Source organism: Anomaloglossus baeobatrachus, chromosome 7 (genome assembly GCF_048569485.1).
Source record: "Anomaloglossus baeobatrachus isolate aAnoBae1 chromosome 7, aAnoBae1.hap1, whole genome shotgun sequence".
NCBI classification, from domain to species: domain Eukaryota; kingdom Metazoa; phylum Chordata; class Amphibia; order Anura; family Aromobatidae; genus Anomaloglossus; species Anomaloglossus baeobatrachus.
This window is the reverse complement of record NC_134359.1, coordinates 253,235,265-253,250,346: the sequence shown is the minus strand read 5'-3', so window position 1 is coordinate 253,250,346 and position 15,082 is coordinate 253,235,265. Positions and strand designations below refer to the sequence as shown.

Sequence of the window (15,082 nt, the reverse complement as noted above, 5' to 3'; positions counted from 1 at the left end):
TTTGTCGTGTTTCCCCAGGTAAGCTCCCACTGCATAGTGCCCCTTTTTATCTAATATATAAAGCTGAATGTGTGTATGTATGTGTATTCTGTAGGATCAGTTCAATCATTTTTTTTTTTATATTTAGGTGGAGTACGGCGTCCTCCGTAACCTGTCAATGCTGCGGAAGACGTACAAGTTCTACAGCAGCCGGGGCAATGACCACTGCTTTGATAACACCTTTCTTATGACAAGGCTTCAGTTCTGGAGATTTCTAAAAGACTGCAGGTTCCATCACTACGGCCTAACACTTTGTGATATGGATCGAATTTTGGCAGGTGATTAAGCAACCGATTTTTTTTTTTGTGCACGAGAAAATATTCAAATTGTCTCTCCAGGGAGGAAGGAGACAAACTCTAACGCCACCTATTGGAAGTAGCAATCCTACAAGTAAAAAGTGGTTTTTATTCAAGCCTTTTCATATGACGTAGGATTTATGCCAGATCAGAATCCCAATTTGCAGACACGGTGTTTTGGGGTGAATGCCCCTCGTCAGTGCAAAGTATGGGTACCTGTTCTGGCTTATGGGGACCACGGAGAAGAATATTCTCCTTGCGAGGACCTGACAAACCAGTCTGGCTGTCAGTGAGGGGACTTATAGCTGCCTCGTGGTCCCCACTATAGCTTCTCATAAGCCAGATCAGATCTCATACTTTGCACTGACGAGGGGCAATCACCTTGAAACACCGTGTTTGCTAATTGGGGTTCTGATCTGGCATAAATCCTACGTCATATGAAAAGGCTTGTTAAAAAGCCCCTTTTGACTTTTAGGATTACTACCTCCAATAGGTGGCGCTAGTATTCGTCTCCTTCCTCCCTGGAGAGACAATTTGAATATTTCCCAGAGAGGCATTGCAGCTATAAGTCCCCTCACTGACAGCCAGACTGGCTTGTCAGGTCTCTGAAAGCAGAATAGTGTTCCCCGTGATCCTGAGAAAATCTTAGCACGGACAATAAGAAGGATTTTTAGCTATTTGTTATGGGATTGGTTAAAGGGATTGCACTGAATTACGAAAAAAGTTTGCTGCTTTCTTCTAAAAGCAGTCCCACGTCTGCCCACTGGTTGTGCTGATATTGCGGTTCAGACTTAAGGGTACTTTACATGCTGCGACATCACTAGCGATCTCGTTAGCGATGTGAAATTCTAGATCGCAAGTGCGATCTTTCGAGATCGCACATAGGCCATTTTACGCATGTGCGATCTCAAAAGATCGCACTTGCGATCTAGAATTTCACATCGCTAACGAGATCGCTAGCGATGTCGCACCATGTAAAGTACCCTTTAGACCGGCTTTGCACATTACGGTATTGCATGCCGATGCTGCGATGTCGAGCGCGATAGTCCCCGCCCCCGTCGTACGTACGATATCTTGTGATAGCTGCCGTAGCGAACATTATCGCTATGGCAGCTTCACATGCACTCACCTGTCCTGCGACGTCGCTCTAGCCGGCGAACCGCCTCCTTCCTAAGGGGGCGGGCCGTGTGGCGTCACAGCGACGTCACATGGCAGGTGGCCAATAGCAACGGAGGGGCGGAGATGAGCGGGACGTAAACATCCCGCCCACCTCCTTCCTTCTCATAGCAGCCGGGACGCAGGTAAGGTGATGTTCCTCGCTCCTGCAGTGTGTGCTGCCGCAGGAACGAGGAACAACATCGTACCTGTCGCTGCATCGGCATTATGGAAATGTCGGAGAATACACCGATGATACGATAACGACGCTTTTGCGCTCGTTCATCGTATCAAAAAGGTTTTACACACTACGACATCGCAAGTGACGCCGGATGTGCGTCACTTTCGATTTGACCCCACCGACATCGCACCTGCGATATCGTAGTGTGCAAAGCCGGCCTTATTGTATTCAATGAAGTTAAGCTGCAGTATCAGGCACTACCGATGGGCAGGTGAGACATTGTATCCGTTAGACAGGGACGATGATTTTTTATTTATCTATTCTGTACAAGCCCTTTAATTAAAACATTGATGTTTCCAAGTAAGGATCTGTTCACATTTTTCTTGAGCCCTCTACCATAGATGCAGGTAAGACTAGAGATGAGCGAACCCAAGGTTCAGTGTTCGTTCTTTGTAGTGAAAACAGACTTTACAAAAAACAGAGTTCAGGCTTGGAGTTTGGGAGCTTTATGTAAACCACTTGCAATAGTATTGATGTGCTCAGGTACGCTTGGTGTTTAGCCCACTGTTAGCCGCCTGCAGTGTTTGATCAGCTCACACTGGGGGTAACAACAGCATGAGCGGATGTAGTGTGCACCAAAAAAAAAAAAAGTGATCTCTTTATGGCTGGCTGTATGTGGACGGAGACCCAAACTGCCCAATTAGTGTCTTCCAATGGGGTTCAGGTCAAGTCCAGGTCCCAAACCGGACTTTATCTACAGTCCGGCTGAACCCATCGAACCGAACTTCTCCGAGTCTGCTCATCTCTACTAAAGACCTATACCACGTAGTATATACCGTATTTTTCAGTTTATAAGATGCATTGGATTATAATGTTCACCCTGAATTTTGAAGGGAAAAAAAGGGGTCCATCTTACAATCCGGTAGTGTCTTACTGGGAGTGGGCGGCAGCAGTGGTGGAGCGGGGTCACAGGAGGCAGGAACGGTGGTGGAATAGGGTGATGCTGCAGGGGCTGTACTGGAGCTGCGGGCGCTGGGCTAGGGCTGCAGGCCGTGGGAGCTGTGCTGGAGCTGCGGGCGATGTGCTAGAGCTGCGCTACACTGGGGCTGCCGTCCGAGAGTGCTGCGCTGTGCTGGGGCTGTGGGCACCATCCTGAAAATGTCGGCGGTGCAGCATTGCTCCTGATTTCCCTCTCCACCATACCCGGTAAGCAACATTCGGATTATAAGACGCACCCCTCATTTTCCTCCTTGGGAAGAACAGGGAGTCTTATACCGAAAAATATGGTATATGTTTGTTTTTTTACTGTATCCCTTAGAACCCTGTTATTCTGTTTGCCATAAAAAAAGGTTTACAGCCCAACATGGGTCAAAGTAGCAAACTTAGGTTGGGACTACATGGTGCCTTTGGCTGCCACACAGGTCCACTGGCCAAAGATCTCTCAGTGCAGCTGCTAGAACTGAGCACATTGCAGGTGAATGAGGTGAAATTACGACTCCTAAGGTATACAAACTTTGGAGAAACAGTTGGATCTTTTACAACTTGTTTGTTACGGTCGCAGTACCCTCCAGGTTGCAATGGCATCCCATTCACCTGTATTACATTGCGATGATCTTTGACAACCAGTGTGGAGGTCAATGCCCCCATCTAGCCCCATCCCCAGCCTTATGCACCAGGTGAATGGCGAATTTGAAAGTAGGTCCCATATAACATTACTTCTTCAGTTTGATCAAAAATGATCAAGTGATCATAGTCTTAAGGCCGCTTTACAGGCAATGACATCGCTAACGAGATGTCGTTCGGGTCACGGAATTCGTGATGCGCATCCGGCCCGTTAGCGACGTCGTTGCGTGTGACACATACGAGTGACCGCTAATGATGCAAAATACTCACCAAATTGTTGATCGTTGACACGTTGTCCATTTCCCAAATATCGTTGCTCATTTTGGACCCAGGTTGTTCGTCGTTCCTGAGGCAGCAGACATTGTTATATGTGACACCCCAGGAATGACGAACAACACCGTACCTGCGTCCTCCGGCAACGAGGTGGGCGTGACTTTCATGCAGCTGCTCTCTGCCCCTCCACTTCTATTGGTGGCCTGCTGTGTGACACCGCTGTGACTCCGCACGAACCGCCCCCTTAAAAAAGAGGCTGTTCGCCGGCCATAGCGACGTCGTTAGGAAGGTAAGTATGTGTGACGGGTACAAGTGATATTGTGCGCCATGGGCAGCGATTTGCCCGTGATGCACAAACGACGGGGGCGGATGTGATCGCTAGCGATGTCGCAGCGCATAAAGTGCCCTATAGGATCCTCAGTTCTAACCTTCTATAGATGTTAGATATTAGTTGTTGAATTCTCTACCTTCTTGTTAGAATGGTCCCTTGACAATAGATCGGAAAGTCTCTGACTGCTGGGACCTCCAACAGTCTTTGTCCGTCTCACTTTCCCTGCAGCACCGCCACAGGTCAGGCTAAGTATTACACAACACTTATTAAAGTAATGGGAAATCTTTGTCAGGTCCTCAAGAAAGATTCGCTCCTTGTATTCACTCTCTGGCCAAGACGTGAGGATCCTGAACAGATGACCCCCCTCTATCCTTAAAGTGGGTTTCTGAACCTGGAGAGCCCCTATAATGTCTATAGGGGATGTAAGATCTCATCTTGTTGACTGACAATAAATTAAAGGGGTGAATGAGTCTTAATGATTGATGTTTCCCTGTATGGTTGGATGATTTCTACTAAACTAATTTAGTGAAGCTTTTTGAAAAGGAAGGATTTATAATTTGTCGTAAATAAGTTAGTTTCACAGACTAAGGGTACCGTCACACTTTAGCGACGCTACAGGCAGATCTCACCAGTGACCAGTGACCAGCCTCCAGCGATGCGTGGAAGCGATGCTGCGCTTGGTAACTAAGGTAAATATCGGGTAACCAAGTGCTTGGTTACCCGATATTTACCTTGGTTACCAGCGCACACCGTTTTGCGCTGGCTCCCTGCACTCCTAGCCAGAGTACACATCGGGTTAATAAGCAAACCGCTTTGCTTATTTACCCGATGTGTACGCTGGCTACGTGTGCAGGGAGCAGGGAGCCGTCACTGGCAGCCTGAGAGCGGCGGATGCTAGTAACCAAGGTAAATATCGGGTAACCAAGCAAAGGGCTTCGCTAATGATATTTTATTACAAAGCAATTTTATTAGAAAAAGAACACACAGTGCAGATATCGTGTTTAAAAACATACAAGGAAAGGTTCAAATGTAGAAACACACAGGGCAGTGTGACAAAGAACAATAGTCTGGCCAAAAAATAACACACTATATAATAGCAGATGATATGAAGTTTTTACCGTATTCTTGAACAGACGGCTCAGACCCTGAAGAAGTTCACTCTCCTTATGCTACAATGCTGCTGCGGACATTCCTGACCAATATCATCTACTTGGCGTATCACATCACTCATGCCGCCGACGGTCCGTAAGTTCTTTTACTTTACTTTATGAAGTGGCAATGTGACATTAGTTTGGAGCATAATAACTGGGAGAATCTCATGTGTCCGCATGTGCACTGAACATCTAGGGATTGTTCATGCGTTGCGTTTCTTTCCACGGAAAAATGAAGAGCTTTTCAGTACCAGCAAAGTGAATACGCTTTCTGAAATCAGCACATGCCGCTTATTTTTTTCTTTGCACATTTGAACCATCAACATGTTTTATTTATTTCTGTCAGCGTTTTTGTAGTGTTTTTCACCCCTTTCAAATAAATGAAGAAAACAAGACCACATGTAAAAGAGCATCTGAAACGCGTCAAAAATGTATATATTGTATGCAGCTTTTTCCTGCCAAAACACTGAGTTTTTGCACAGAAAAAATTGTCTACAAATACTCGGCGTGTGCACATGGCCTTAAAACCACTGTGAACACTGGCGCATTACTGTAGACCGTTGGGGATGCCGTCATAAGGGTAAATCATATGACTGTCACCTGACAGCTTCAGGCAAGATGACTGTCAATGTCCTCTGTCTGGAAAACAGTGCTACAGGGGCCATTAAATGCAGCGCTGGTGAAGGGTGAAGGCAACAGATATTGTTTGAGTTGCCGTCGGACATTTACTGTTTAGAGCATTTTTGAAATTCAGCTAAAACTGGAAAATCCCTTTAAAGAGGGTTTGTCAGATCCCTCATGCCGTCCAAGCTAGCAGCATTCACATTTGCACTTCAAAATTCCCTTTCTAAAAATCCCTGTATAGGTAGACCCGTAGAAGCGCCAACCTGCGCGAAACGGCCGTCGTCTGGCTCAGTGCTCCTGTTTTTACCCTCTCCCCCTGTTCCCACGAACACACTGTGGCTGCTGTTTTTTACATACCTGGATTAATAAAAGAAGAAAACTTACACCATTGAAGTGTGTCGCTGTTCTTCTGTGTTCCTGTATAACATCATTCTCTAAAATCAATGTGTAATAAAAGAATTTATTATCCCTATTTTTCATAGGAAAATTAGGGCCTTGACTAATCGAAGAGGGGCGTTGTTTCCCCAGACTATGTGTAACAATGAATATGGGAATATAGACATGCATTACTGCTATGAAAAACCGGTAAAAATTGAGATACTTAGCAAACAAAAATGGCCAGTATTATGTGAGCTCAACAGCCAACTACAAGGTGACCTCTTTTTATTGGGTCCCTGCCTACACTAAGGCCTCCTTTTGGGTTAAAAAAAAAACCCCTGTAGTCTATGGGCGTACAGGAACCTGCAAATGAAGAATTAAAATTGCTTAAAGCAATTGGGCTTACAAAAGAGGTTGCGTTGCCGCTGGCTGTTGGGCTCACATAAAACTGGCCATGGGGGAGAGGTCTTCTCCTGTCACTTAGTGGAGTCTTAATGTCATATATTTTTATTTCTCCTTTTACAGAGATAAGAAGCTCTCCCTGGTTGACTGCTTTTCCAGACTCATGACACAGAACATTTCACCGTATGCCAGTACTATAAGAGGTTGTCTGTGAGTCTTGCCCATTAGACTTTTATTCTAGTCATCGCCCACATCTCATCCTTTCTTCTCGATCTTTCCAGGTCATTTATTCAGTGATGCCCAAAAGACAGAACACGTAATGTCCTACATTGATAAGTGCTGGGACATCTATAAGACCTACTGCAAGAAGAACAAGTCCGCTCCGTATGAGCCCACCATGACCATGAGACATTTCATCTGGATGATAAGAGTAAATATTAAAATTGATATATCCTGGGATCACTGATCTCTCTAAAAAGAGCACAGAGCTGTAAAACTGATTGCACCCATCCTGAGCACATCACGGCAGGTTGAGTGCTGCCAAGAGGGTCTTCCTCAAATCTGAGAAGGGGACTTGGCCACCATCAGTTCCTCTCTATTACAAAGACAGGGCATTATGTAAACCTACTACTAAGCCTAATATTAGTCGCCTATTTGCTTTCCTTCCCATGGATGTTATCAGCACAATCTGATTCAGACCCTATTTGTTTGCACTGAATTGATATCTCAGCATTCTCTAATATGGGAAAAGGTCATTATGAAGGGAGGGGGAGGAGGTGAACTGTGATATTGCCTAGTGGGAATAATGTGATCTGTGAGCGACTGTATATAGAGGCGTTATCTGTCATTGTAATCCTGTCTGGGATGATAATGAGAATGCTGAAAACTTGTCTGTATAGAGTCGGAAGTGATTAGTCTCAGTCTCATTGGCCAAAATTACAATTTCAATATTTCTGACACACCTATATACTGTGTTTCCACAAAAATAAGACATTTTTTTGCCCACCAAAAATGAGCTAGGGCTTATTTTTGGGGTAAGGTTTATTTTTAGGGAAGCACGGGTTGGGGATAAGTTTACCCCCAAAAAAGGCAGACACCCCCTAGGAGAATCATACTTACCAGACCCCGGTCGCTCCCAGGTCTTGCTGCGATCCACAGTGGGCGCTCCCAGCAGGTCCTTGTGTGCTCCACGTGGTTCTCCCGTTTCCGGGCGGCACACAGACACACACACACCCACACACACATCAGATCAGATCGCTGGAACTTCATACATATACACACACACACGTCAGATCCCAGGAACGTCATATATACACGGCAACACACAAACATCCGGTGATACTCTACTGCTTCTGCCCAGCAACTCTGTGGAATGCGAGGGCCTGCGGTGGAACGCATGAAGGACCTGCGATGTGTTCCACTGCAGGTCCTTGATGCGTTCCAGTGCAGGTCCTTGATGTGTTCCACTGCAGGTCCTTGATGCGTTCCACTGCAGGTTCTCAATGCGTTCCACTGCAGGTCTTCGATGCATTCCACTGCAGGTCCTCAATACGTTCCACTGCAGGTCCTTAATGCGTTGAACTGCAGGTCCTCGATACGTTCCACTGCAGGTCCTTAATGCGTTCCACTGCAGGTCCTTAATGCGTTCCACTGCAGATCCTCAATGCGTTCCACTGCAGGTCCTCAATACGTTCCACTGCAGGTTTTCGATACGTTCCACTGCATCCCAGATCTCCCCCGAAGCAGTACGGTATCACCGAGTGTGTGTGTTCCACCACCAATCCTCGCGTTCTGCAGCGGCCCGTTCAGGGTCTGGTGAGTATGATTGCGGGATCTGTCTTCTCTCTTTTAGGGGTGACGGCTTTCTACAATGAAGTGTCCTGCAGTATTCTCTAACTTTTTATCTGTATGGAAACTTTATTATTGAACCGCAACTAGAGCTTATTTTCGGGGTAGGTATTATTTAAGCCTTACTCCTAAAAGGCCAAAAATTCTTGCTAGGGCTTATTTTCGGGGTGCAGCTTTTTTTGGGGGGGAACACGGTGTATATATCTGTTTAAAAAAAGTATATTCACCCATAACCCATTCCAGTTGCAGCCATTTTTCATTTTGGCGCTTTGTTTTTTTTCCTAAATTTCTTCCCATAGTCATATCTTTCTTTTTTTTCTCATTTTATTGACATAGCCGTATTTCTTTGTCGCTCTATTGGGAGACCCAGACAATTGTTTTTTGACAATTGGGTGTATAGGCTATGCCTCCGGAGGCCGCACAAAGTATTACACTCAAAAGTGTTAAGCCCCTCCCCTTCTGCCTATACACCCCCGTGCTCCCACGGGCTCCTCAGTTTTTTGCTTTGTGCGAAGGAGGTCAGACACGCACGCACTGCTCCACAGATTGGTCAGCAGCAGCTGCTGACCATGTCGGATGGAAGAAAAGTGGGCCCATATAGGGCCCCCAGCATGCTCCCTTCTCACCTCACTCTTGTCGGCGGTGTTGTTAAGGTTGAGGTATCCATTGCGGGTACGGAGGCTGGAGCCCACATGCTGTTTTCCTTCCCCATCCCCCTCAGGGTTCTGGTGGAAGTGGGATCCTATCGGTCTTCAGGCACTGAGACCGTGCTTCATCCACAACTCCTGTGGAGCCTGCTGGATAGGAGCCGGGTATCGTTCAGGGACATGGCCCTGCTACTTGGAGGTACTCTGTGTCCCCGTGGGGACCGCGCACAGCAACACTCCAGATTTGCTGGGTGTGCTAGTGCACCGGGAACCGCGGAGCTGACCGGGTTAATATGTGCCATTACACTCTCAGCGTTGCTGAGTGTGTTTATGTATAGGGACTGTCGCATTGACCGCCGCTGCCTTGGAAATACTGCGGCGCGGCTGGGACTTGTAGTGCGCCGGGGACTTCCACGCCGGCCGCGCTTTTACGGCGGCCGCGTTTATTACTAGAGTCCCCGGCTTTTTGCGGCCTAGTTTCCTTCCTCCCGCCCATAGCCCTGACAGGCAGGGGAAGGGCGGGACGCTGCATAGAACGAGCAGCACTGAGGGCTGGAGCATGCTTTGCATACTCCACCCCCCTCACTGTGCACAGTGCAGGCACCAGTTCCCGCTCTGTCTGGGTCACGCCCACGGCTCCCTCCTCTCCTCAGGACGCATTCCTGTCAGCTCCTCGGACGCTGCAGAGGGGGACAAAATCTGGGAGACACAGGCAGGGACTCTGGTGGCCTCACAACCGCTTTAAGCGGGTGGTAAGCAGCACCTGTGGTGCTAGCCCCATTGTGCAGTAGTGTAACATTATATATATTTACTTTACACTGTATAGTGCACAGTTGGTTTCTGGCTATATACCCTATTGTGTTGCTCAGGGAAGATAATAGCATGGCGCCCACGAAAGGCAGGGGTGCCAAAACACAGGCTTATTATGTTGCCTGCGCCGCATGTACGACCCCGCTACCGGCAGTTTCCACTGACCCTCATTGTCTGCACTGTTCGGCCCCTGTGGCACTTGCTCAGCCAGAGCCTCTGCTAGGGGGGGCCCAGGGGGAGCCACCTGCTAACACTGTTCAGGTGACAGGGACGGAGTTTGCAAAACTCTCTTGAGACTATGGCTAAGATACTAGAAGCCTTGCAGTCCAGGCCGGTATCTCAGCACAGGGACTCTGTTGATTCTTTGTTCCCGGGCCCGCCTCAGCTGGACTAACAATGTCCTCCCGGGGTATCTCATGGATCCCAAGCTGAGGGTTCTGACACAGACCCCAGCCCCAGACCGACTAAGCGAGCTCGCTTAGATTTTCCCTCGACATCATCATATTGTTCAGGGTCTCAGCGAGGGGAATCGCTGGTCGATGACGCGGAAGTAGCTGATCAGGATTCTGATCCTGAGGCCGCTCTCAATCTTGATACTCTGGACGGGGACGCCATAGTGAACGACCTTATTGCGTCCATCAATCGTATGTTGGATATTTCTCCCTCAGCTCCTCCAGCGGAGGAGTCGGCTTCCCAGCAGGAGAAATTCCGTTTAAGGTTTCCCAAGCGTACACCGAGAATGTTTCTGGACCACTCTGATTTCAGAGAGGCAGTCCAGAATCACCATGCTTGTCCAGATAAGCGTTTTTCTAAGCGCCTTAAGGATACACGTTACCCTTTCCCCCCTGACGTGGTCAAGGGCTGGACTCAGTGTCCCAAGGTGGATCCTCCAATCTCCAGACTGGCAGCTAGATCCATACTTGCAGTGGAAGATGGGGCTTCACTCAAAGATGCCACTGACAGGCAGATGCAGCTCTGGTTGAAATCCATCTATGAAGCTATCGGCGCTTCTTTTGCCCCAGCATTCGCAGCCGTATGGGCGCTACAAGCTATCTCAGCAGGTCAAGCGCAAATTGACGCAGCCACACGCACGTCCGCACCACAGGTGGCGTCCATAACCACTCAGACGTCGGCATTTGCGTCTTACGCTATTAATGCTATCCTGGACTCTGCGAGCCGTACGGCGGTTGCAGCCGCCAATTCGGTGGTACTCCGCAGGGCCTTGTGGCTACGGGAATGGAAAGCAGATTCTGTTTCCAAAAAGCGCTTAACCAGTTTGCCAATTTCGGGCGAACGATTGTTTGGCGAGCGTTTAGATGAAATCATCAAACAATCCAAGGGAAAGGATACATCCTTACCCCAGCCCAAACCGAACATACCCCAACAGAGGAAGGGGCAGTCTAGGTTTCGGTCCTTTCGGGCGCGGGCAGGTCCCAATTCTCCTCGTCCAAAAGGCCTCAGAAAGATCAAAAGAACTCTGATGCATGGCGGTCTAAGTCACGTCCTAAACAGACCACTGGAGGTGCCGCTACCAAAGCGGCTTCCTCATGACTTTCGGCATCCCCACTCCGCATCCTCGGTCGGTGGCAGGCTCTCCCGCTTTTGCGACACCTGGCTGCCACGGGTAAAAGACCGTTGGGTGAGAGACATTCTGTCTCACGGTTACAAGATAGAGTTCACCTCTCGTCCCCCGACTCGATTCTTCAGGTCATCCCCGCCTCCCGAGCGAGCCGAGGCTCTTCTGCAGGCGCTGGGCATTCTGAAGGCAGAAGGACTGGTGGTCTCTGTTCCTCTTCAGCAACAGGGCCACGGTTTTTACTCCAACTTGTTTGTGGTCCCAAAGAAGGACGGGTCTTTTCGACCTGTCCTGGACCTGAAACTTCTCAACAAACACGTAAAGACCAGGCGGTTCCGGATGGAATCCCTCCGCTCCGTCATCGCCTCAATGTCCCAGGGAGATTTCCTTGCATCGTTCGATATCAAGGATGCTTATCTCCACGTACCGATTGCTCCAGAGCACCAGCGCTTCTTGCGCTTCGCCATAGGGAACGAACACTTGCAGTTCGTGGCACTGCCGTTCGGCCTGGCAACAGCCCCACGGGTTTTCACCAAGGTTATGGCTACTGTAGTAGCGGTCCTCCACTCTCAGGGTCACTCGGTGATCCCGTACTTGGACGATCTGTTGATCAGGGCACCTTCTCTAGAGGCATGCCAACACAGCCTCGACGCTACCCTGGAGACTCTCCAGAGTTTCAGGTGGATCATCAATTTTCCAAAGTCAAATCTGACACCAGCCCAATCGCTGACATACCTTGGCATGGAGTTTCATACCCTCTCAGCGATAGTGAAGCTTCCGCTGATCAAGCAGCGGTCACTACAGACAGGGGTACAATCTCTCCTTCAAGGTCGGTCACACACCTTGAGACGCCTCATGCACTTCCTGGGGAAGATGGTGGCAGCAATGGAGGCAGTTCCTTTCGCGCAGTTTCACCTGCGTCCTCTTCAATGGGACATCCTTCGCAAATGGGACAGGAAGCCGACGTCCCTCGACAGGAACGTCTCCCTCTCGCAGGCGACCAAAGCTTCCCTTCGGTGGTGGCTTCTTCCCACTTCATTATCGAAAGGGAAATCCTTCCTACCCCCATCCTGGGAGGTGGTCACGACGGACGCGAGTCTGTCAGGGTGGGGAGCGGTTTTTCTCCACCACAGGGCTCAGGGTACGTGGAACCAGCAAGAGTCCTCGCTTCAGATCAATGTTCTGGAAATACGGGCAGTGTATCTTGCCCTGAAAGCGTTCCAGCAGTGGCTGGAAGGCAAGCAGATCAGAATTCAGTCAGACAATTCCACAGCGGTGGCATACATCAACCACCAAGGCGGCACACGCAGTCGGCAAGCCTTCCAGGAAGTCCGGCGGATTCTACTGTGGGTGGAAGCCACGGCCTCCACCATCTCCGCAGTTCACATTCCAGGCGTGGAAAACTGGGAAGGAGATTATCTCAGTCGCCAGGGCATGGACGCAGGGGAATGGTCCCTTCACCCGGACGTGTTTCAGGAGATCTGTTGCCGCTGGGGGGTGCCGGACGTCGACCTCATGGCGTCCCGGCACAACAACAAGGTACCAGCGTTCATGGCACGGTCTCAAGATCCCAGAGCTCTGGCGGCAGACGCCTTAGTTCAGGATTGGTCGCAGTTTCAGCTCCCTTATGTGTTTCCTCCGCTGGCACTGTTGCCCAGAGTGTTACGCAAGATCAGGGCCGACTGCCGCCGCGTCATCCTCGTCGCTCCAGACTGGCCGAGGCGGTCGTGGTACCCGGATCTGTGGCATCTCACGGTCGGCCAACCGTGGGCACTACCAGACCGACCAGACTTGCTATCTCAAGGGCCGTTTTTCCATCTGAATTCTGCGGCCCTCAACCTGACTGTGTGGCCATTGAGTCCTGGATCCTAGCGTCTTCAGGGTTATCTCAAGACGTCATTGCCACTATGAGACAAGCTAGGAAACCAACGTCCGCCAAGATCTACCACAGGACGTGGAAAATTTTCCTGTCGTGGTGCTCTGCTCAGGGTATTTCTCCCTGGCCTTTTGCTTTGCCCACTTTTCTGTCCTTCCTTCAATCTGGACTGGAAAAGGGTTTGTCGCTCAGCTCCCTTAAGGGACAAGTCTCGGCGCTCTCTGTGTTTTTCCAGAAGCGCCTAGCCAGACTTCCACAGGTACGCACGTTCCTGCAGGGGGTTTGTCACATCGTCCCTCCTTACAAGCGGCCGTTAGAACCCTGGGATCTGAACAGGGTGCTGACGGTTCTTCAGAAACCACCATTCGAGCCAATGAGGGATATTTCTCTCTCACGCCTTTCGCAGAAAGTGGTTTTTCTAGTAGCGGTCACTTCACTTCGGAGAGTGTCTGAGCTAGCAGCGCTGTCATACAATGCCCTTTTCCTGGTGTTTCACCAGGACAAGGTGGTTCTGCGTCCGGTTCCGGAATTTCTCCCTAAGGTGGTATCCCCCTTTCATCTCAATCAGGATATCTCCTTACCTTCTTTTTGTCCTCATCCAGTTCACCAATGTGAAAAGGATTTGCACTTGTTAGATCTGGTGAGAGCACTCAGACTCTACATTTCTCGTACGGCGCCCCTGCGCCGCTCGGATGCACTCTTTGTCCTTGTCGCTGACCAGCGAAAAGGGTCACAGGCTTCCTAATCAACCCTAGCTCGGTGGATCAAGGAGCCAATTATCGAAGCTTACCGTTCGGCTGGGCTTCCGGTTCCCTCAGGGCTGAAGGCCCATTCTACCAGAGCCGTGGGCATGTCCTGGGCTTTGAGGCACCAGGCTACGGCTCAGCAGGTGTGTCAGGCGGCTACCTGGTCGAGCCTGCACATTTTCACGAAGCACTATCAGGTGCATACCTATGCTTCGGCGGATGCCAGCCTAGGTAGACGAGTCCTTCAGGCGGCGGTTGCCCACCTGTAGGAAAAGGCCGTTTTACGGCTCTTTTACGAGGTATTATTTTACCCACCCAGGGACTGCTTTTGGACGTCCCAATTGTCTGGGTCTCCCAATAGAGCGACAAAGAAGAAGGGAATTTTGTTTACTTACCGTAAATTCCTTTTCTTCTAGCTCTAATTGGGAGACCCAGCACCCGCCCCTGTTTTTTTGTGTACACGTTGTTCATGTTGAATGGTTTCAGTTCTCCGATATTCCTTCGGATTGAAGTTACTTTAAACCAGTTTATAATTCTTTTTCCTCCTTCTTGCTTTTGCACCAAAACTGAGGAGCCCGTGGGAGCACGGGGGTGTATAGGCAGAAGGGGAGGGGCTTAACACTTTTGAGTGTAATACTTTGTGCGGCCTCCGGAGGCATAGCCTATACACCCAATTGTCAAAAAACAATTGTCTGGGTCTCCCAATTAGAGCTAGAAGTGTGTATAAGCTGTGGACAAAGAAGCGCAATAGGGTATTACCCCAATAAAATGGGGTGAGGGGGGAGAGTATATACTCACCAGATGGAGTTGTGCAAGTCACAACCCCTTAAACAGCATGTAGATTAACGATCCAGGCAGCAGCCACCCGATGGCAGATAACAGAGAATGGTGGATATAGGTGATAATGCCGCGCCACAGATCACTTCAGGAACAGTAAGATTAACGTATCTTTATTGGCATAGGTCTACGCGTTTCAGGAGCTCCGCTCCCTTCCTCAGGACCGTACAGAACCAAGAGATTTGATGTTTCTTGGTTCTGTACGGTCCTGAGGAAGGGAGCGGAGCTCCTGAAACGCGTAGACCTATGCCAATAAAGATACGTTAATCTTACTGTTCCTGAAGTGATC

General features: G+C 49.3%; 1 protein-coding gene across 4 annotated transcripts in view; it reads left to right on the top strand.

Annotated features, from left to right (window-relative positions):
- RSPH10B (radial spoke head 10 homolog B) overlaps window positions 1-15,082 on the top strand; it is a 60,291-nt gene that overhangs the window by 32,130 nt on the left and 13,079 nt on the right. For 3 of the 4 annotated variants that reach the window (XM_075319175.1, XM_075319174.1, XM_075319173.1), the window contains 4 exons: window positions 128-317; window positions 5,032-5,143; window positions 6,577-6,656; window positions 6,735-6,883. In XM_075319175.1, coding sequence (XP_075175290.1) covers window positions 128-317; window positions 5,032-5,143; window positions 6,577-6,656; window positions 6,735-6,883 — 531 coding nt within the window. The remainder of the gene's footprint in view (window positions 1-127; window positions 318-5,031; window positions 5,144-6,576; window positions 6,657-6,734; window positions 6,884-15,082) is intronic. The other variant, XM_075319176.1, reaches the window with a different exon arrangement.